At 41.4% G+C, this 22,597-nt stretch overlaps 1 protein-coding gene across 6 annotated transcripts; it reads right to left on the bottom strand.

Annotated features, from left to right (window-relative positions):
• Nucleotides 1-1,661: 1,661 nt before the first annotated feature.
• On the bottom strand, nucleotides 1,662-22,502 carry LOC119021161 (calcium/calmodulin-dependent 3',5'-cyclic nucleotide phosphodiesterase 1B-like). Of its 6 annotated transcripts, XM_037101220.1 has the most exons (18): nucleotides 22,363-22,502; nucleotides 20,841-21,219; nucleotides 19,977-20,028; nucleotides 17,333-17,404; nucleotides 17,152-17,212; nucleotides 15,260-15,373; nucleotides 13,899-14,081; nucleotides 13,382-13,448; nucleotides 13,133-13,249; nucleotides 12,645-12,785; nucleotides 11,796-11,896; nucleotides 9,379-9,504; nucleotides 7,263-7,364; nucleotides 6,921-7,041; nucleotides 3,682-3,763; nucleotides 3,208-3,325; nucleotides 2,365-2,501; nucleotides 1,662-1,881 (listed from the first exon to the last, which is right to left on the bottom strand). In XM_037101220.1, exons 2-18 carry the CDS (start codon nucleotides 20,859-20,861, stop codon nucleotides 1,784-1,786), a joined length of 1,713 nt encoding a protein of 570 aa, XP_036957115.1. In that variant the 5' UTR covers nucleotides 20,862-21,219; nucleotides 22,363-22,502; the 3' UTR covers nucleotides 1,662-1,783. The 6 variants fall into 6 exon arrangements, with proteins under 6 accessions (XP_036957115.1, XP_036957116.1, XP_036957118.1 ...); XM_037101221.1 differs by lacking the exons at nucleotides 17,152-17,212; nucleotides 19,977-20,028; XM_037101223.1 differs by lacking the exons at nucleotides 17,152-17,212; nucleotides 19,977-20,028 and having other exon boundaries at nucleotides 21,076-21,219.
• Nucleotides 22,503-22,597: the final 95 nt, after the last annotated feature.

Here is a 22,597-nt window from a genome sequence, read left to right as displayed (position 1 = left end):
ATGGCGAGAGACACTGATCATAACTTTTAGATTAGTTTGAGGAATAAATATACACCGTAAGAAATGTATGATATCAATGTGTAAATATATGGTTGTTTTGCTTTTGATGTTGCAAATGTGTGAAATGACGAAGGTCTAATATTTCTTTTACTGATTTATTTCACTCATAGCTATTTCAGATCATGCACCTCTAACAAAGACATCAAGCTGAGTTGAATTTGTCCTCACTGTCCTGAGATGAATTGAAGATGCTCTTGCAAACTGCTTGATAGAAAGCTGTTAAAATATGAAACTGGGGTTTGAAGCTGAATCCTCTGGGCAACCCTGGGGACAACTCTTTCCCTTTGCTCTACAGCTCCCCCAGCTGGGAGAGCAGAGAACTAAAATAACTGGTTTCAGTTTTCGCCAGCCATGATATTAAACGTCTAGTCACTTTTAAAGTTGAATTGTGGGAAGTGGCAAGGGATCACGTTATTAAAGATTTAACATGCAGGAATTCTGCATTAAAATGTCTTAAAATAACTAGACCTTTGTTCTATATTTTGTTGAGTTGTGTCATTACATTATTGCATTGATGTTCCCATCAATGTTCAGGTGCAGAGAAATCCACAAATTTGCTCGAGGTAACCCTGTCTCTGCTTCCAGGATAAGGAAATTGGCAAATTAATCTTAAGTTAAATGTTACTTTAATTATATTCTGAGTCTTTTAATACCTTTGTGAGACAGGACAGCTGAAGAGTGACAGGGAATAGGATGAGAGAGGGGGGGTGACATGCGGTAACTTGCCGGATTAAGGATTCAAACCCTGGGCTCTGCTGTGAGGATAGTCTCTGAACGCAGAGCACAAACTGTACCAACTGAGCTACCACGGTCCCCTGCAATAGTAGTTTAATGATGTATTCGCCACAAGCAAAGCAAGCCTGACTGCAGAATAATTTGTGTTTATTCGTGTTACTTGCACCCATCTGCCCTAGACAGCCAGATTAGTTTACCGGATGCTAGCCTTGAGCTAACATTAGTGAGCAACATGTCTGTGAACGTAATGTTACAGAGAGGAGAGGGAAATGAAAAAGACAGACTGGAGTCTCCTAAATGTATACACACAAGGTAAAGCACATGTCCTCTCCAGCTTTAGTCAGCAGTCAACAGTACAGGACGTACACACCTGACAATGGATGTCGCCTCTGTGGATCACTGCTGCCGTCAGGTTGATAAACAAGGGTGAAGGTAAATCCACTTTTAATCCCCAGAGTTCAAAAGTAATCTCTGAGCTCTCATCCAACTCGTAAACGGTTTCCAATCAGATACTCAGATTTGCCATAAAAGCTCATTAATAATCAGCAGTATAATGAATCAGCACACCACAAACAGTGACATATTCACAATGTTTATTGCGTGGTTAAATGACTTTGTATACAGTTCAAACTATTAAGGGTAAAATGTTTCTTACAAGTGCGGAGGTGGCAATTTAAATTAATAACATGCACTATACTGTATAACATGACCAGCATGTACACTCTGCATTTAAATTATCATAGAACACTACACTTAAAATAAGACATGAGGACGTTTCTGTGAATATGCTGCATCTTACCTTGGGAAGATGATGTTAATATTAAACCCCTCCTCCTCCTCCTCCTCCTCCTCCTCCTCCTCCTCCCGTTCCTCCCCCAACCCCTCCTCCTCTGACTCCCTCAGTCATTGTATAAGAAGTGACTCAACAATAACCTCAGTAAACCCTTGTAGATATTCTATGAAAGAAAGCACATAAATTAAGTCCCATCTACTGTTCTTTAGCCATGGAGGGGTCTTGCAGGGATTTCTCTGACGGATCGTCTTGTCTGGATCTCTGCTCTTTTGTCACAGCCGGGTCTGAAAATCCTGGAGGATATAGGGGGTTTGGATGAGACATTGGAAAATTTTGGTAAGCTGAAAGGGAAACAATATCTGTATCTGTTGATCTCCTCATGAGATCACCGCAAAATGAATGTAGATAACAAATCAAATCAGGGAGGCTGAGCACATTTATGGAGCAAAGTGGCTTCATCCCTGCCAGAAAGGTCAGTCACAAATCTGGAAAAAAGATGTTGCATTCTGAGTTTGCAGAGCCTGCCAAACTTTCCACAGGTGATGATTTAGATTCTGAATAGTTGCAGAATATTACAGTAGGTAGTAAAGCCATTTATCACGATTGTTATGTGGTGATCCGTGAATTTGTAGAAAATTGAGACCATAAACACAATTAAGTATCAAATTAAGATCCAACTTTTATTTTTAATTTCATCAGTATTTTACTACAACACACTCTGCACTGTGGATACAGTTCATTCATAACAGCAAAGACTGAGTGAATATACAACGTACCATTGGAGCCACTTTCCTTCCATTTGAGCTTGTTGTCTTCAGTGTGTCGTGTCCAAGTGGAACGAAAGCTCACCAGCTCAGCTGTGATGTGGGCGAGACTCCACTGCAGACCTCTTGAGCTCTCCTTCCACAGATTACTGTTGAGATATAACAGTCATAGGAATACTTCTGTCTCTGTTTAACTCTTAGTCACCTTTCTTTCTTTCTTTCTTTCTTTCTTTCTTTCTTTCTTTCTTTCTTTCTTTCTTTCTTTCTTCTATTCGTGTCTTTATTTAAAGAAGAAAGAAAGGTTGATACAACATTTGTGTGATCATTCATACTACTTAGATTAGATGATCGATGCCATCCTCATGTCTTTAAATAAAAAGACAACAGTCGGTTAAGCTTCACTGGTAGGCTGGAAGGACGGGGCACAAAGCCAGACCAGCTAAATGTAGTGAAGCGTTAAAAATGATCCAATTGGTTTCCTACAAGACCGGCCCTACTCCATCTCCACCTGGTTGGTTGCAATAGTTGCGTTCTCTACGCTCCACTCAAACTGTGTAGCTATAGCTATGTCTGTTTTTGTTACGGCTCAGATACGGTGGTTTATGAGCTGTAGTTTGCCCCAGTAAACACACCAACCTATTCGGCCTTCATCCCGGTCTTCTGCTGCTAGGCAGTTGGTTAGGTTTATTTAGGCAGTGCAAGGTGACAATGCTGATTTGCCACCGGGGCAGGCAAGGCTGAGTGGCAGCAGCATATCCAGCTCCAGCTGCTGTAATTCATGGCTTCCAGTCTTTATGCTAAAGAAAACGCACCGGTCTTCTTGTCCACATTGTACAAGCCTCGTCTGTTTAATACCTGTGTCTGTTGCAGGGGTCTGGTGGACCTGGGTTCTCCTCCACCAAAGGAATAACAATCTTTTCAGCCATGTCTGTCAGCAGGGAGAATGTAGGATACACAATGAAGTCTATGAAACCTGCAAAGAGAAGGAAGATGCTGTATCAACATGTGAAAATGGATGATTTCTGAGCTGCACAAATGGCCTTGTTTTCTTGTTTATATTCTACACTGGTAAAGAAATGTGACTGTAATTCAGCCATAAGAGAAGAGGAGTATAGAAGAGATTAATTTGCTGTTATGAGGGAAGATTTTTAGCTGGTGTGTATTCATAACACTCTTCATCAATGCACGTTTTCACCTTTTATATTTGTAGTTTTACAGCAATTTCTTGACTTCCCCAACCAGCATTGTTAGACCTCTTTCATAGAATATCAGTGAAAATAGGGCTGAGAGAAAGAAACAGGTTTTTGGAAAAAGTTTTGAGAGACATACCGATCTGGGACTCGGCTACCAGGGTGCTTTTTCGATCACACAGAGGAGAGAAGGGCAGGCCGAGCTCCGCCTCTCTATCACCCTCACAAAGATAGAAAGAGAGCGAGAAGATATCTTAAAGGGCATCCCACACATCGCCTGGAAATAACTTTTTAAAGGTTATTTGACTCCAACACTCGCCACCTGAGGCTTTAACATCGTTCAAAAAAAAGACCAAACAAAAGCTCTGTTTCTGAAGAAGCACAACAAACATTTAAGAAGCATTGCAGGGAGATTTCTCACATTTTACTCTCAAAGAGAACACGGCTGACCCAACACCTCTGTTCTGTTTCCTCCACAAGTCCAGGCAGTGAAAACAGAGGAAAGAGGATGACAGAGAGCACATAAATCCACTCACAGTACCAACCCCGCAGTATCAGCCAATTCTGTCATTGGCATCTGGCAAAGCTCAGGAAGCACTCGCTTGAAAATAAGGGCGTAGGCTGTGAGAGCGTGATTGACAGTTTTCTTCTCAGAAACTCAAGCATAAACATAAGCCCTTCCTACACCTGAAGCAATGATTGGATCTTATGCTGAGCTTTCATTAGTCTTAATAAGGGTCTTAATAAGCTGTCAAACAACCTCTCCTAGAGGTCAGTTTAGTAGTCGTTCAGCAGCTTTTAGCTTTTAATCATATCTCAGGATCTTTATCGGTAGATTTTCCTCTAAGATATGTTGGCTTAACAAAAACATCCATTTGCACGATCCCACTCCATCCGCTAACAATGACTATATTTGACTACAAAAGCATGAAAACAGCACAACAGAACCCCAAAGCTCTTGTTTGCAAAATCCTCAAAGACACAGACATATTATTCCCTGAAAATTCCAAGGTATCAGTTATACATGATGAGTGATACTCTCCGATCATGAGAGCCGCAGATGTCATGTTCAGGGAATATCCAACTCCCAGTATAAGACCATTTTTAGCTAGTGACGTGAATCTAGAGTTCACGTCATCCCAGATTCTGTAGAAATAACAAACATGACAAAAATGAGACGTATCTGGCATGTCAGTATACGTAGTCATGAAGTGCGCGGAGTCTATATTCGACCTTGTATGGTGCATAAAAGCAAATCTCCAATGCACATCAGAAATGGTCCAGATTCTCCAGAGAGTCTAGGAGATATTTGATCAGAATATTTCTAGATTCAAGCTCTCATTATTTGATGGTCTTATTATGTTAAATGGTCAAAAAGCTGTTTTGTTCAAAAGTAAATGACTTATTAAAGTTGGTAAGATAGCCTGCAGTTTCACTATTGTAGTGCTGCAGGTTACTTACTTTAAATGCTCAGGAACAAGAAGTCAGTGTACCAGACACTAAGAACATGAGCACACTATCCAGACACCACATGAATACTTTCCACTAACAACAAACAATTATCATAGTAATTGAATTACTTGTCCTTGTTCACAAGATGCACAGAACAAATTCATCTCTATTACTCATAATCATTTTTGGCTTGTAGAGTGAGGAGGTTAAACCAAATGAAAGTTAAGCTTTCACAATCTTCTTTTAGCTTTAATTATGTTATTACAAATATTGGATCAAAAGGTCAAGAATGAACTTCTAGCCTCATGTTTTTCATCAGGTTTGGGAAAGGCATTGAAAGGCAACATCACCATTTCAGCAAGATTAAATGGTTCGCTTCAATCGATTCTTAAGGAATTTTGTTCCCACAATTGAATCATTTGAGTCTCAAATATTTGAGCTTGTAAGCTCCAGTGTGGCAACAAAGAACATGTTCAAAGAAATGTCTGAAAGAGATTTTCCTCTCTTTTCCCCTCTCTGACTTGTCTCTGCTTCATACCCCAGGTGCTATTTATGTTGTTTGCCTTAGCTTTGACGTAGAAAACCTCTTTGAAGGTTTCCCACTCGCACTCTCAGACTGATGATGAGTCATTTACAAAAAACTGTTGAGCTGTTCTTAGGAGTCCAACCTTTTGACTCATCAATCAAGCAAAGATAACAGATCAAACCGGTCAGATGCGAGTAGAGGAGGCGAAACATGAAAGAGCAGCAGAGACAGAGAAGAAACGATCTGAGAACAGATGAAGGTAATTCTTCTCGTTCTGATACGTCCGTGGAAATGTTACACACAGGATTTGTACGCACCATGAGACTTTGCAACACAAACTAAAACTGCAGATAAGAAACAAAACAAAAAATAAATATAACCAACCATATGAATATAAATATAAATGAATAAATTCAGTTTATGTCTCTCCTGTAGAACTGAAAGAGTCAATAAAAGTAATGTAATTGTAATTTTGTCTTTTGTTTTAAAGCAAAAAGTATTGAATCATTAACTTGTACTAGATCCTATTTTGCAATATTGCGTTTCTTTGAGTTCGGTTTTAAATTCATCACACCCATGTTTTCTCTTTTGATCTATCAGTGCAACATCATGTTAGATATATTATGTAACAGGGGGTTATTATCCAAACTATTTCTCGGCTTTCACTGGGTTTTGTCACCCTTGGCGTATAGGCTAGCTGCTTCTCTGGCCTCAGAGATGAACCGAAGCTGCTGTCTCCAGCTACATACAAACCTTTCAAACACCTCAGAAAGAAACCAAATAAATATTTTCACCGAAATATAGAACAATTCCATCAACCAAGGCGAGAAATTACGCATTTTAGCCTTCTATGTTATTTTATGCTTGTATCGCTGTTATGGGAATGACGGTTCATGAAGATGCTGTGACAGTATCCCCTTAAAATTTTGCTACACCCTTCGTCTTTGTCGCTGAAATAAATTCAGCAGATTTGAAGAAGAAAGTGCTGTTTTTGGATTAAAACGGGGGACTCTGAGAAGATCACTGCCAATGTCATCTTTGGATCATCCAGCCTGACCAGTTGGACCGCCCCAGGGAGGAGAGGATGAGAGTCGGGATAAGACTCATGCTAATCCAGGTTGGATTTAAGGCTATATCCGGCTAATGCAGGGAATTGGAATGGATGAATTTGGACTCAGCTGGCCAAACGACGGGGAAATCAGTGACTGTTGTTCCCACATCTTTACAGAGACTCCGGAGGTAGGAACTTTAATGTCATTATGCAGCCCTGTGTTGTATAATGACAAATAAATTACCTTGTTACTGCACAATAATCAACGCATGACAAGACTGACGCCAGCGCTAAGAAGAGATACAGAGACACAGTCGCACTGTCAGTTCAGATCTATTAGAGTTCCTACCTGCCTGAAAAACTCCTCCATCAGCGCTTTGGTCCAGCGAGAGTGCAGTGCCCAGGGCTTGGATGGATGGCTTATGTCAGCAGTGTGTAGTAACAGAGATAGAGCTTTGGGCTTGTCGATCCTGTAAGAGAAAGCATGATGCACTTTGTTGTTCTGTTACTCTGTTGTGCATCTCAGACATGCCTAAAAAGCAGACTCGACAGCGGCCAGCGTGACACTAATTTGCCTGCCTGCCCGTCTGCCTCTGTGTGCAGGAGGTTTTACTCAGCCGCTCCTCCGAACACTCGTCTGATGACCTCTCGATTATGCGGCACGGCGCGAGTGGCAGTCTATTAGCGTTACCGTTCTTGTTGTTGTAGACAGGCCTTCATCGCTTTGACTTGGAGTAGGTGGGAGGACATATCTGTGGACAACACCATCTCTATAACAAGCGACCGCAGCTCCCTGTAAACAAACACACACAGACACACAGTTGACCTTGGATTAGGGGAAGGAGCAGTATGAAGTGAAAATGGCAAACAGGACTCAATGGGGTTGTAGGTTTCCAGATGGATTTTCTTGTTCCCATGGTAACTGACAGCTATAAAAGCCTATTACAGCATGCTGCTGGTGTTTATCTTTGGTGTTATCTGCAGAGCTCCACTATGAATAACAGTCACATACAGTATCTATGATAAGTGAAGCCTGCATGAGAATAAAAAACTGATTTCCTCTCTTTACAAACTGTAAAGCATCGCAGAAACCAACTAAATACAGGGAGAAAATGAACTTGAGAAGTTTTACATCTCGGTTAGTATTCATTAACCATAGTTCAGTGATTTTGTTTGTTATCTTCATATGAACGTTACATGTGACATTGATAAAGAAAATGGAAAAAATACAATGATTCTAGCTCCCTGACAACACCTCTGAATCACAGGAAGCACATAGTGACTCATTCGTATCTCATTGCTGTTCATAAATGAGTCACCAAACATGAATAGTAATGTGATCCTTTATTGATTCCTGAAGGAGAATTCATACTTACGAGATCAGAGGTCAGCAGAGGAGCAGCTGTGGAGCTGGTGAGGACTCAAAGCCTCATTTAAGGACAGTGCAAGCTGAGCAGATGATTATCATCAGGGGTCTCTGTCCCCCACTGTCAATGTGTCACCCTGTTGCACCAAGCCCTTTCAAGTCCATCAACACAATACCCCGTTAATTTATATTTTTGATGATAAAGCTGCATTATTCTATATTTTGTGTGTTTTTATGTTTGTTTTGACTTTTCGTCCCTCATACCCATTGTTTTCTTCATTAGTTGTCAATCTTTAAAAACAGGGAACACTTTGGTTTTTTTTTTTGTTGTAACTTAACTAAAACAGTCAGGCACTGCAGATTTAAGAAACAGTTACTTAAACATGACTATATAGTTAATTTGTTGGGAACTATTTTCACCTGCTGATTAATACACATTTGGTGCCCTTGCAGCACCATATTCACCCTCTGTTTAAGCTCCTGTCTCTTTAAGGCCCCCTCCTACCCAGTCTCCTCTGATTGGTCAGCTCACACACACCTAAACCAGCACTGCTCACTACAACAACAGAGCAGCTGTGCTGAATTAATTCTTAGTGCCAAACTAGCTGCTGGGCATAAATTATGCAAATGTGTGACATGGTGACATTGTGTGATGTCACAAAGTCACAGGCAGGACTACTGACGAGGCGTTTCAGGTTTCTGCAGGAGAGAGGAGCTTCTGTCGGTGAAGAGTTTGACAGTTTTGACTTTCAAGATCTTTTACATGCAGAAGATCTTTTATTAAACCCTGAAGGAAAGTAAACACAAAAACAAAACAGTCCTCCTTTGACAGCGCAGCAGCAGGATGGTGTATCTGGGATTGACTCAAAATAAACTACAGTACCCATGTTCATTGTAATTACAGAGCTCAGTGTAACACTGAGGCTCATTAATGTGCTCTGTTTTTGGATAATGGAGTACAATGGCACAAAGAAGTAGGCTATATTTGGCTTTGGCTATACACATGCTAATACTTGTTAAGAGGATCAGTTCATTGTTGTTTTTTGTCTTTTCGTTGGCCTTGTTGACAACAAGAAACACAGAATATTGCTTGATCCTTTGGAAATGCTGTGTGGTCTTGGATTTTTTTTTTCCAAATATAGCTAGCTCAGTGCAGAATGTGTTTTCTCTAAACCTTGACAGTTTGTTGCCCAACATTTCTAATTTCTATTTCAGTGAATTTTCACAAAGACCTCTGTGGCATTCAGCTGTGTAGTTACGTAGGTGGACAGCAGTTCTGTGGTACCACAGAAAAAGAGCACTTCATGTATTTTGTTCAGAGTGGGCTGGGTCTAATATTGGTTTACTGAGTTAACTATAGCAACTTTCCCTCATCTATGAGAGATTTTTCTGTCTGTAACCTTTGACAGCTCTTTGGTGTTAAAAAACATGGTCGTCTTACATCCATTCCTCTCTTGTCAAATTAGTGAAGATGTTCATTTGGTCGTCTTGCAGCAGGCGAAACGCTGCGCTCAGGTGATGACTTTCTTGTACCGACCGGTCATTGTAGATCAAAGCAAACTCTGACCTGGCAGACAGAACAAAAAACAGAGAAAGAGTGTGAGGAAAGAGTAGCTGTTCAATTCTGAAAAGGTTCAGAGAAGAGGATGAGATAATATGATAAAGTCCTCAGGGAGCAATTCAAGCACAAGGACTGAAGGTCTGTAATGATGAATTTAAGAGCGGTGAGGAGGGAATGGGATGTGATAAAAACTGGCACCATGTGGGTATTAATGACTCAGAACAGCAAGTTGATTAACTCATTTCTAAATCAGGCATCTTGTGTCCACACATTTGCATAATATACATAACTTTTTGAGAGCGTTATAAAAGGAAAGGACAGAAAAAAAGAATTCAAATCAGTGCGCCAACCGATCCCAGAAACACCAAACATAAAATAAAACACCATCAGCGTCTCAAAGACAACAATCATATGTTTGTTAAAATGTTTTTTTGGGCCAATAAAAAGTGAGTAGTTTCATCATTTACAGAGAAAGCGGTCACAACGGTTTTCAGCAATGAAAACAGTAACACTGTATTTTTTGGATCCCTATATTCCAAATACAATAATTTCCACTGGACAGTAGCGTCCTGGTTAAACTTAATTATGTAGTAATAATAGTGAAATTACATTGTTTTTATCATTGCTATCAGATATTTGAGTTGTTGATTACTTAAAACTAAATCCGTCTGGATTCAAACGTAACACGTGTCATATCACTTAACAAGCAACATCACATGTGTATGACCTTTTTAGGGTCATATCTGGAGGTCATATCTGCCAAGCCAGTAACCACAGTTCAAGACTGTGTTTCGACATTTCTAAATGTGAAGCCACTGGATAATTCCAAGGAGACACCGGGGACCCTTGGTTTAAGTGGAAACATGATCCATTGCTGACGCCAACCAAGTGGTTCTGGGGCTTAACCTAACCAGACCAGCACAGTGCCACGAGACTGAACCGAACCCAAAGAAATGCAATATTGCAAAATATCTGTGGTTTGCAGAAATGTACTTAGCCCACAGTTATTCTTGTGATTGGGTTGCTTGTCCTTGATATTCCTATGAGTTTTTTCTCAAAGGTACAATGTGTTTTTCAAATTATATATTCTGTGGTAATATGATTCAGTGTAAGTGACCCCCAGAATCTGCTCCTCTTTGACAGCTATAAGCCAGGCTGCAGGCAGTTTAAACACCTACACTTCCACTGCCGCTTCCTGCTCTGATAAAGACAAAACCATTATTCTCTATAAAAAACTCTTAGTACAACAGTGGGGTCCAGATCTCTTCCTAACTGGTCAGTGCTTTTGTGTGGAGTTCATAGGAAGTCATTGATGTCCAGAGGAATTTATTTGAAAGAGCGACCCAATTTAAAGTAAAGCAAACACGTAGTCATAGTTCATCTGTTTCTGGAAACTTTCCTCTTTCTTTTTGAGAATGTTTGCCTGTTGCTGGTTCATCTGAGCTCTGGTGCTTTGGCTAAAGGATTAAACTCAGTGATTCATTGTAATTAATGAGTTCTTTGGAAAATGATCACAGTTTCATTTTAACTTATAATTGCAAGGAAATTATATATTCATGAGGAATGTTCATATGAATCGAGAATAACTTCATCCATCTCTTTTATAGAAATATTTAGAAAAATCTAATTACCTTCTCTTTATAGAAAATTTGAATGCAGTACCTTCCTCCAGATTCATGCAAAGCTTCTGTCCGACCAGCAAAGCTTTGAGGAGCCCCCACACTGCATAACATGAAGCTATTTATCGAGTCAAATTTTGGCTAAATGGTGAGGGTTTGGGTAACAGGCTGACAGTGGAGATGTGCCTTCTGCTGCAGGAGAAAACTTGGATCAGATAGCACTAACATGAATTGAAGATGATCCACAGCCAGCGTTCTTTATTAAGTAAAAAAAACAACAAAGCCTGGGCCAGGGTGGGTGGAGTTACCCACTGGGGTACAACTTTAAGGTAAATGCAGTGTTTAGATTCTGTAACTAAGACATGTTCTCTTACTGTGGACAGTAATAATTCCCAGAATAAATCATGATGATGATGATGATGGGTGCCAAGAGACTGCGTTCTTCAGCCCTCCTATGTGGAAAATCAACATCTAAAAATACTGTGTTCCCTCCATGAAGATGTGTTTGCTTTAGAGCTCTCTCTCTCTCTCTCTCTCTCTCTCTCTCTCTCTCTCTCACAAAGGCCTGAAGAAACACCGTCCTGCTATTTCTATGTTCTCTGACATCTATTTTACACTCTCACAACAGGATGTATCCAGTACAGGGTTAATAAAACATGAATCAGAAAAAGACCTCACTTTGTGTGGATGTGAAAGTTGTTTGTGGTTCCCGTGTGTTCGTAGTCATGGATGGCTGCAGCGAACAGTGACGCCATCACCTCTAGCTCTGTCAGCCAGTGCTTGATAGACAGATAAGACAAAACAAATGGTTATGAAAACACAACGCATGTGTAGCAGGGTGCACACACGGTACCGTGAGAAGAACAGCTTGTAACGTCAAAAAAATGTCGCTATTGCTACTTGAGAATCGACAGTTTTGCAAACCACAGATTAGTTTTGCAGGTTTGCAGATCGGATGATTAAAAGTCAGGAGATTAAAAGTTGGGAGACTGTTCATCCTGAGGGGAACGTGAATGTGTCTACCACTTTTCGTGGAAATCCATCCAATCGCTGTTAAAATCATGGTGGCACTAGAAGGATTCACCAAAGTCATTAGGCTGAATCCTCTGGGGACCATAAATGTCTGCACAAAGTTTTTAGTTTTCACGACAATACATTAAAAAACGATTTAAAAACATTAAATAAGCCACATCTTTGCACTGGTTATGTTCTTTAGTTGTTGTCATGGCAATGGAGGTGCATGCCGATGCAGAGCCGATGACATCACTGATGCATGGTCCTCAGATCCAGGCAATTGATGCACAGACTTCAAACCCGATATTAATCTTTAAATGTTGAGAATGCCAATAATGTTATCATTGCTTCATCCTTCTGAAGAAGCGTACTGGCAGCCTAACGCATAGTTGTTATCAACCTTTCATCGGGTTTGTTGTCAATCAGGACAACAACAACAAAAAAAAAACACCAGCCTTTTTTGGCATGACTCATTTCACCACAAATATGATTAATGAAGTGAGCCCAGTTTACCACGAGTCCAGATCGCAGCAGCAGGCAGTGCAGAGTCTGAGTCACATCGGCAGCATGGACGTGGCTGTGGTAGGGGTTGCTGTGTTTGCAGTATCCTCTCTCCAGTGCAGACAGGAACTCAGTCAGGCACGAGATGGGGATCTGCAAAGTGTATTACATAATCATCATAGAGCCACGGTTCACAACGTTTGAGTCAACACTAAAAGCTACAACAGCTTGTCATAGCCAAGAGTGCGATGCGTGTGACTTCTGCACACATAATTAGGCGTCCCGCTGTTCTTCCAAACGCCACAGATTGATAATAAAACCCATATGCCTGATTACATCTGCACATTACAACACACACTTCCCACAGAAGTAAAGTCAAGGGTAGTAATAATCACATTAAAGTCCAAATTTTTATCTGACATTCTTGTATTTCTATGACAACATATTACACAGAGGGTACACTCTGTATGATGTGCAATGAAATCTAAGAAATCAAACACCTTAAAGCGGCTGTTGAGCCCGTATCTGGTGATCAGCTCAAAGAACAGAGTTCGCAGCGCGTGGTCGGAGCTGGCTGCGTTCAGGGCGAACACATCAAAGCTCCAGCGGTCGACATCCTGAGGAGGAGGAGAGGACTATGTTATTGATGCATATTTGCGGTGTGTGTATACGATCCCTTGTTTTGTGATGTCCGATTTATTGCACAAACATGCGGCGCATGGTGAGATTTATGATCAGTGGAGGCTTACCCTGAGGCAGTTTACGACCGCCGCAGGTTGGTCTGGCATGGCTGCCGTGTAGGCCCTCTTGAACATCCTGGAATAATGAAATGTTTATGTTGAGTTCAGTTAAAGTTCAGATGTTGACACTGTGCAGCGAACTCGTCTCAGGAGCTGTTTATATAAATCCTCCGAAGTCCCCGTCCCCTTTGGAAGGATGTTTTAAAGACAAAAGGAGGGTAATGTTTCACGGCCCAGTGCAGCTGTCTGTGTTTTCTGTGGCTGTGATTCTAACAACAATCTGTGAGCTTTTAACAGAGTTATAGGTTGGTAGGTGGAATCAGTCATTTACGTGACAATTTTATAGCATTAGATGATTGTTTCCTAATTTTATTGTGTTTAGGTCTCATATAAAAAAAACCATATAGCTGCGTGACTGGTGCTGTTTCTCTTCCGCAGTATCAAACATTCTCATCCTGAGCTCCACTGAATGTCCGACCTAATGCTGACATAGAGATGAAATTTAACATATGGTAAGGTGGTTCACCTCTCCACAAATATCCCAGCCTGCACCGCGTGCACAATGCTGCGGAACTTGGGCTTCTCGTCCGAGCGTCGCACAGGCCGCCGGACCCTCTGGGTAAAGGTGGACGCCAGCCAATCGGTGACCTCCGCGGGCACGCCGTCTGACTGCAGCTGCTGGAGGTCGTCCTCAGACTCCAGACACTGCCTGAGAGGAGACAAAGTGCGGTATGAGTAACGCGCCATTTTTATGCTTGAATGTCATAGAATCTATGACTCGGCAAAAAAAAAAAAGTGAGGTGACGCAGTATTAAGAACAAAACAGTCCCAGTGGGCAGGAGGTGGATGGATGGGTCAGACGCAGGACTTTAACTGAGGACACCGCTCTTTTTGTCCCGTGTGAAAGAAAGAGTCAAAACAAACTTCTTTTAAATTTGTGTTCATAGGTTATTAAAACAGACACTAACAACTTTTCCACTTCTGCAATCTGAGTGCCATGAAAAGCTCGAGTTGAACACAGTCTTGTGTCCCAGTGGCTAGAGGAAAACACATGTCAAACACACTTCGACCCGACAGCGGAGAGCTCCCCATCGGGTCGGTGCCCATCTGTTCGCTCTTGTTTTACATCAGTTTCTATCGCCTTCCCCGCCTTCTTTGCATCCTCCTTGAGACCGAGGTAAAGGATGCCTCTTCCTGTTTAGGCTGCGTAATGGCCTTCCTTGTGCTGTAATTTGGCTTTTGTTTTTATGGTAAGATCAAGCCCGGTGGCAGGCTGAGTGAAAGCAAGGCTTTAGGGAACTGTTCCAGATGAGGATGGTGTTATTTTTCTACAGCCATCACACCATGAAGTCAGTATTTACTTTAGAATGATAAATAAAAAACAAAAAATTGCCATTGAAGCAGCTGAGTAATGAAAGCTCATACAGGCTTTAAATTCATATTCCTGGTGACCTTGTTGTTTGTAGGTTGAGAAAAAAAAAAGATTCAGATTTGTTAACTTTTCATTGGCATCTTGGCACCTCATAATCAGCCTGGCTGGCATTGCTAGTGGTTTGCGATGAAGAAAAGCCCATTTAGATTAAATAAAAAGAAAGATCAGTTTGTTCTGGTGCCTCGCCTTCCTCTGAGTGCACCGCTGACCTCCCTCTGTCCACAAACAGGTTAACTAGTGACTCCATATTGGACGTGGGTGAGAATATGAGTGTGAATGGTCTACAAGTATTAATCCTGTGACCTGTGAGTGAACTGGGATGCGCTTCAGTCCTCTGCTTATTTACCACCCTGCAAGCGATAAGTAAGGATATTTATGGATTTATATTATGCCAAAAAAGGTGAAGATGGCAACAAAATAGCTTTTTAGAATCGCATATTTCCGCTGTGCTCTACCTTGTTCCATCGAGGTAAACTGCCTCCAGTAAGGACGCCGTGAAATCCAGGCTCTTTTTGATTTCCTCGAAGTCGACATCTTTCTCCTCCAGCTGCTTGAGCATGCTCCTGAGCCTGGCAGGGAACAAAAATTTAATTTTATGTGACCAGAACAAACTCAACAAAAATCAAGTTTTTGGGAAGCACTGAAAATGTAATGTGTGAAAATGTTTGGAGGTTGCAGCAGTTTGGCATTGAAGTCTTCACATGAAATCACACGGGGGTACAGCAGAAAAAAAAGTTACAACTCCAGACTAAAAGGTCATTTTGAATGTAATGGGAACTTTTTGATCTTTGTAAGGGCAGATTGCCGGAGCTTGTCATTGTCTTGACTGAGTGAAACAAGGTGCCTTGACAACAGGTTGAGTAAGAGGAAAGAGTTTGGAAGTGATTTAAGTACCAGGCTGCCAAAAAAGCGAGCCAGTGGCAGGAGGGCATCGTTAGTGCCAAATTTTCCATGGGAGGAAAACTTCCCATGGCTGAGGTCTTACGTAATCCACATTTCGACGAAGTGTCCGTGAAAACAAGTGTTAGCGTCATTCTGATCCTGTCTGAGAAACATGTTGCTCATTCCTGGTTTTGAAACTTTTAATCGAATTATGGTAGAGGACCGGAGAAAAATGCGTTTTATCTCCCGCAGCGTAATAACAAGCACATTCTCCCAGCTTGTGTCACCTACAGTGCAAAACCATCTGCAGCGTGTTAATGTAATCTCATCTCAATGATAAATCCAAGAGCTTTCATCGCATGTTAAAGTTGTGATATAATTTTCAACTTTCGATTATGCTTAATTTTTCTCTCTGTGGCCGTGAGAAAGGTGGATTCATCTGATACCGTGACATGTTTGGGCTACGGGGGGATTTCACTGAAACGTCTTGGCCTGTATGGTGCAGTGACCAGAACAATTGTGTTCAGACCCAACTCCTGGGGCTGAGACGCTCACAGCTTTTCAAGTGTTTATCACGCTGGCGAGGGGCTTTCAAAAGCTGTCGAGTCACAAAAATAGCTCGCATCTGAATGCCACTGCTCACATTCGATCTCAAGCAATCTTGTCGCGATAACGCTGTCTTTTTTTGCTTCGTGTGCATGCGAGCAGAGGGGCTCCTGTCGGGACGTTTACAGGAAATTACTCGTCAAGTGAACTCGTGAAACTTCTTGTTTATAGAAAGAAATGACAAAGCCTCCTTTGGTTCGGACTGTGTTGAATCTACACACCGCATAGTGTCGTCCTTAGTGGCATGGCAAGGGTGGGAAAGTTTGGATCTGTCAGCAAAAAAATAAATAAAAATCTGTAAAAACATTTCTGTTTCCACATTTTATTGAGAAAAAAAGAAGAAAACATGAACATCAGACCAAATGTTACATCGCAGGACAAGTGAAAAGACTTGTCACCTGCAGGAATTTGCTCAAATTTGCACATTTCCATTAAAAAAAAAACTCCACCAAGACCTCTGCAGCACTGACCCCTGCAGACGCTGGTGCAGCAATGTGTTAACCAAAACAAAACCACATGACCCATCACCTCTGCAGCACTTTTTCCTCCCACAGCTTGTGTGCATGAGTAAGATGTGTGTTCGCACCGAGCACTTCGGAGTGGCAAGTGTTTTCTCTCGCATGCTGCTAAGTTTAGTCCGGAGGGATAATCTTGATGAGCGCACGAAATATTTAAAATGCAAAATAGAAAATAAAGAGGAAGAACCAACTCTCAGAGGGGGCGCGCTTCAAGGTATGGATTCACTTCTCGTTCTTTTGCAGTGCAGAGATCAAGACTGCAGATATAAAATGTGTGAAACAATCCACTGAGGGCTGCGGTGTTATCTCTCATCATTGTGCAGGGTGTAGTTTTGACTCGCATATTTCCACTGCTGCAGAACAAGTCAGCTCCTACAGCAGAATATGATCCAGACACCTTCACTGAACCAAAAGGTGATTAATCAAGTTCCATTAAAAGCACCTTTTAATAATGCCCCTGAGCCTAATTTCAAGGCTAAACAGGCAGGTAACTAACTGTGATATAAACTGTTCTAATCTTACCTAGAGATGGGGATCTGCAGCCGTTTCTTACGGATTCGCACCAGTTCAGCCATTCCACGCTCAAGCTGTGAACTAATGGACCCCAGAGTTCAATAAAAAAAAAAAGAAAAAAAAACAATAACAGGATAAAAAAAAAGGAAAATTATTGCTGAGAGGTAGTAATCAGAAAAGTTCTCCAGACGACCAACGTGAAAACTTTGTGTGTCCTGAGACAGACTTCTGCTTCAACAGCTCTCCCACCCACTTCTGGGGGGACCTACTACACTTCACTCTGATTGGCCGGGCAGGACTAAACTGTGTCAGTGTGTGTGTGTGTGTGTGTGTGTGTGTGTGTGTGTGTGTGTGTGTGTGTGTGTGCATTTGAGTGAGTGAGTGGGTGTTTGTGTATATGTGTACACCCGTTGTGTGAAGTGTGACAGAGTTGACCTCACTCGCTGATGAAGTGTTGACTGCGAGGCTTTCAAGCCGCGTGTACTCAAATCCCAAATGAGAATTTTCCACCGCAGCCACAAATTAGGGGGGACAACACAGAGAGTCTTTCACCGAAACCCACCAGAGTCACCCGGAGCAAAAAAAAAACAAAAAACACACACATAAACCAAGCTTGTCCTCGAAAACCACCCACAACAGCCCCGTAGGTTAACTGCTGTTCTTGATACAGAAAAGAGTGTGTGAGGCAGAAACACACAGGGGCACTCTGAGATAAATTAATATTTCTTGGACTGCTGTGACAGGTCTCCTCTTATATTTCTTTTACTGCCCACTACTGCTGAAGATGATTCGCCACAAAATCCAAACCACACAAAAAGGAAAATAATTGCATTCACAAACACAAATACCGTTGCGGCACTGGTGGCAGCTTCCAATCATAACAAAGGGTCAAAATGTTTTCACTGAAAATGCCACATCAATAAATGTCAGCTGAGTGTTTCCTGAGCACTTCTGGCCCCCCAAAATAGAAAAGAGAGGTTTTGTGTATATCCAGACACCCAAAAGGCAAAATAAAAGGACACCTACAAGATCAGAGGAGACAATGAAAGTCATCTGAGGTCCTAAAAAAAAAAATCATTTACAAGTCTTTATAGAGTGTTCATTGTGAGAGCAGTGTGACAACGTGGCTTGGGAAAACCCCTGCCTGCAGTCCGCCTCCCTCCTCGCTCGTCCTGCTGTGTCAGACTGACTCTCATGCTCCCATGCTCTTTGACATGGCAGGGCATATGGTGAAAGAGAAGTAACATAACGACATGCGATTCTCCGTCTCCTGTGTCACTTTGAGCCGCTTGCTCTCCACCAGAGGAAGATCTCTGGTGCCGCGGAGGAACGAGCGACGCCTCATATTCACACTGTGATGAATCTAGTGTCGCTTACAGTCCTTAAAAACCTCTGACCTAATTTCCTTTTGTGTGCTCGCCAGCCTCTTGCTTTTACGCTCCTTTATATTTTCCGCCACTCATCCGTCATCCTCTCGGCCTCCCTCTGATGATGACGAACGTACACCCTCTGATCTCGATCCGTCCGCTCGCAGAACCTGAGCCCATTATTACTCACAAGCTCTTCACTTCAGAGGGAGAAAACTGACTTTGTGGCACCATCAATCACGTCTAAATGCCGCGTGCGTCTGCATGGGAACTGGATGTTCGAGGCTCTCGGGGTGCTGAGGGGCACAGAGAGCATCATATTTTTTGTTTTTACAACAGTTTCTGTTTTACAAGTCAAAGGATTTCTGACTAAATAAAATGGTCAAAAGGTTCCAGCATTTATTATCTCCAGTCGCTCCGGTCTCTGGGATGAACCTCACACCCAGCCGTCTGGGTTTGATTCGAGGGGTCGGTTCATCCCAGTTCTGAAAAGCATGGACAGCAGAAACACTTGCTCGTGCCCAGGACAAGACGATCTCCTCTCATGACCCCAGGCCTGGACAGTCGACCCCGTGTCCCTACCCGCTGACAGCAGCGCTGCTCCTAAAGTATTTGGCTGGGCAAATATTTTTGGTTTATTTTGTTTATTTGAGTTTTTTACTACCAGCCGAGTGCAAAGTATGTGGATGGAATCTTGTTTTTGGTGCTCATAGCAACGGGAAAACGACATCTATTGGGGGGAACTTCTCTTTCTAGGTTTTGTGACTGCATCTGCTGTCACGTTGACAAAATACGTCCACGGGCCGACGGGCTTATAAACACCAGGGGCGTGAAGTGGAGGGGCTGTTTCCCTCCTTCTGGCCCATCTTCCAACTGGAGCTTCATTTCAATCTCAACTAGACATCTACAAAGATTTGTGAGTGTATTTTGTACATGTGTGACACCATCAAGCTAACAAAGATCCGTCCACAGGCCGACACCGACACTTGTACTGACAGTCACCACTGTGTTAGTTAGTGCTAAACTTAGGGCCATCACTCAGATAACTCAACCACTGTTGGACTTATTGCCATGAACTTTGTATAAATGGACCCCAGGGGATGGGCTACATTCAGGCTGCAGCGCAAGTCTCACAATCCAAACATCTTTTGCCAATATATGACAGTGTGATCAGCACAAATCAACCGAAATCTGATTTAGAACTCTTTTATGTGTGGACCGAAATCAGAAACAGATAAGGTTTTTGCAATATGAACTCACATCAGAATACATCTGACATCTCTCACCTGCCTGAAACACGAGAGTCCTGTTGCAGTGAATACAGAAGTAGTCTTTGACCTGCATAGAGAAGTAGCAACCATTGCTCCATAAAAAGCCATAATTTTTAAAAAAATGGCTCAATTTCTCTCATCCTTGTCCTTGATATCATTTACTCGCTTCTACTGCACATTGACTCACAACTTAAGTGGCCTCTGTCCTTACCTCTGTACAACAGCGTGATGTCATGTCGCCCTCAGTATGAATAATCTCTTAACCTTTAAGTTCACACAATCATCGAGTCAGAATGTCGCTTCTTTCCAACACTCGAGTTTATGACAAAACCCCTGCAAAATAGCTTAAGTTGTATTTCTGTTTGGGTTTTTATGCTAATTAGCATGTGTATGCTAACATGCTGCACTAAGATAGTGGCCACACAGAACATTTCACCCACTAGGTGATGGTCAGTGTCATTGTTGTCATTCTAAACATGATAGCATCCTGACATTAGCATATGCAGCCGACTCTGTCGACTCTGAGCGTTTTAGTTTTTAAGATTGTCAAAATTTGAATTTGTTCTTTTGATATTTCTAAATTTGTGCTAAACTGGTTTCATGAACATTTCCTGCAAACTATCCATGCATTAGCATTGCAATGCTAACATTAGCGTCTAAGTATGCGTGTTCATTCACATCCTCAGTTACGGTGATGCCTCACCGCACAACACACCACCCAATCCAACAAACAAATGTAAACTTTCTGCATCTTTAAGAAAACTTTCCTGTAATCACATGTACAGAAATGCTGAATGGTTTATTAATCTATCTATCTATCTGGTGAATAAATGCAAGAAGTGTAGATTAGGAAAAACAAACTATAAGAGGCCTTCTTACCGTTCCAGTGTGGTGCCCCATGTCACCAGACTGAGATGTCTGTCAGCTGCTCTGCGCTTCTTGCAGGTTGGTGTCATGACCTCTGACAATGAGTGTGTGTGTGTATATGTGTGTTACTTTAAATCCAGCGTGCGTGAGTGCCTCCTGTTTGAACATGAGTGTATATAGCACTGTAGTTTATGTTAATCCGCGCAGCTCTGTGTTTACACTCGGGTACATCTAGTGTTGTACGTACAGCGTGTGTGAGCTTGTGTGTGTGTAATCCTCCGTGTCAGCAGGAGAGGAGCGCTGTGTGCCCAACACAATCAGCAGAGAGTCTTTATATCAGGAACAAGAGTTTCCACCATTAAGAGTCCTCGGTGTCTCGGGACAGGATGCACTGTGGAGGGAATAGTTTGTGTTGCATGCAAACAAGCTGAATTAAAACACAGAGTAGACACATATAAATCTATTCTACCTATAATAACATTTCATAGCTAATGGTACTTTTGGTTTTATGGCATGTTATAATGTAGTGTGATGTATATGCTGTTTAAGGACCTCTTATAAGTGTTTATAATTGCGCAGTATTTGTCAATAGTATTTGTCACAGGATGACTATTGCATCATTTATTATCTGTTTATACACCATCCTCCACTTAGGGATTGTCACAAGAGAAGTTTAAACACTTAAAGGTGTGATTCATAACAATCAGCCACTAAATAAGAGTCACTCCATCTCCCCCCTTCCATTACATTCACACCACACCGCTGTTGTTCGAAAAATCGGCACCCACAAGTGTTAACAGTTTGTTGCACCAGCTAATACTGCCAAAGTCATCTAGCTAACATTAACTTTCTTAACATTATCTAACATTAATATTTTTAAGGCTAGCAAATGTAAACTTTTCTAATGCTAGCCAAAATTAATGTTGCTAATGCTCGCTAATGTTAACCTTTGTAAAACTAGCTAACACAAATATCGCTAATACTAGCTAATGTTTCCTTTTCAAATGTTAGCTAACATTAATATTGCTAACGCTAATGCTCACTCTCTGACGCCAGCTAATATTGACGTTTCTAAAGCTAGCTAATGTAAAGATTTATAATGCTAAAGTTAGCTAATGTAAACCTTGCAAACTCTTTATCGATAAGGAAACACAGACACCACGTGATACCAACAGTGTCATACTATTGGTACAAAATAAACATTTTGGACCCAACAAAATTTGGGGAATTATAAATTCACGATCTTATTTCTGCCAGCTCTGTAGATGTATTACAAAAAAAGAGATTTGTCTACATACATTTTTTTTTTATCTATATGACCTTTAAATCTATTCACAACTGCATTATAGTGTGTTATAAACACGTATTCATTGTTTATATAGTGCTTATAAATTTTAAATAGTGAGCAGGCAAAGGAAAAACTCCCATAAAATCTTTAACAGTAAAAAGCATTAAGTATCTGACACTCCAGAATACAAGTCTGGTTGGTGCCTAATGGGATGCATGATGAAATAACAATGAGCAAACCTCCCACCTGATATCCTTCTGTTCCCTCTGCACGTAACCAGAAATATAACTAAAAGAAAAATGTAAGTGTTTTGTTTTTGATGTTTAGTTTATTTTTACAAAATGAATCTAATTTTTGTTGTTTTAAACATTATTGCATGTAAATATTTATTTTTATGTATTTATTATGTTTTGAACTATCTGAGGGTGGCGAAGTTCTTTTGGTTTGTTTGACTTTTTTATAAACAAACACTCAAGCATGA

Source organism: Acanthopagrus latus, chromosome 6, assembly GCF_904848185.1.
Source record: "Acanthopagrus latus isolate v.2019 chromosome 6, fAcaLat1.1, whole genome shotgun sequence".
NCBI classification, from domain to species: domain Eukaryota; kingdom Metazoa; phylum Chordata; class Actinopteri; order Spariformes; family Sparidae; genus Acanthopagrus; species Acanthopagrus latus.
This window is presented reverse-complemented; position numbering and strand designations above follow the sequence as displayed.

Coding starts and splice junctions, on each gene's coding strand:
- LOC119021161 (XM_037101220.1), bottom strand. CDS start 20,861: ATGGGGCACCACACTGGAACG. Junction 13,449..13,898: donor GCTGGGATATTTGTGGAGAG/GTGAACCACCTT, acceptor TCATTATTCCAG/GATGTTCAAGAGGGCCTACA. Junction 11,897..12,644: donor TGCTGCGATCTGGACTCGTG/GTAAACTGGGCT, acceptor CTGTCTATCAAG/CACTGGCTGACAGAGCTAGA.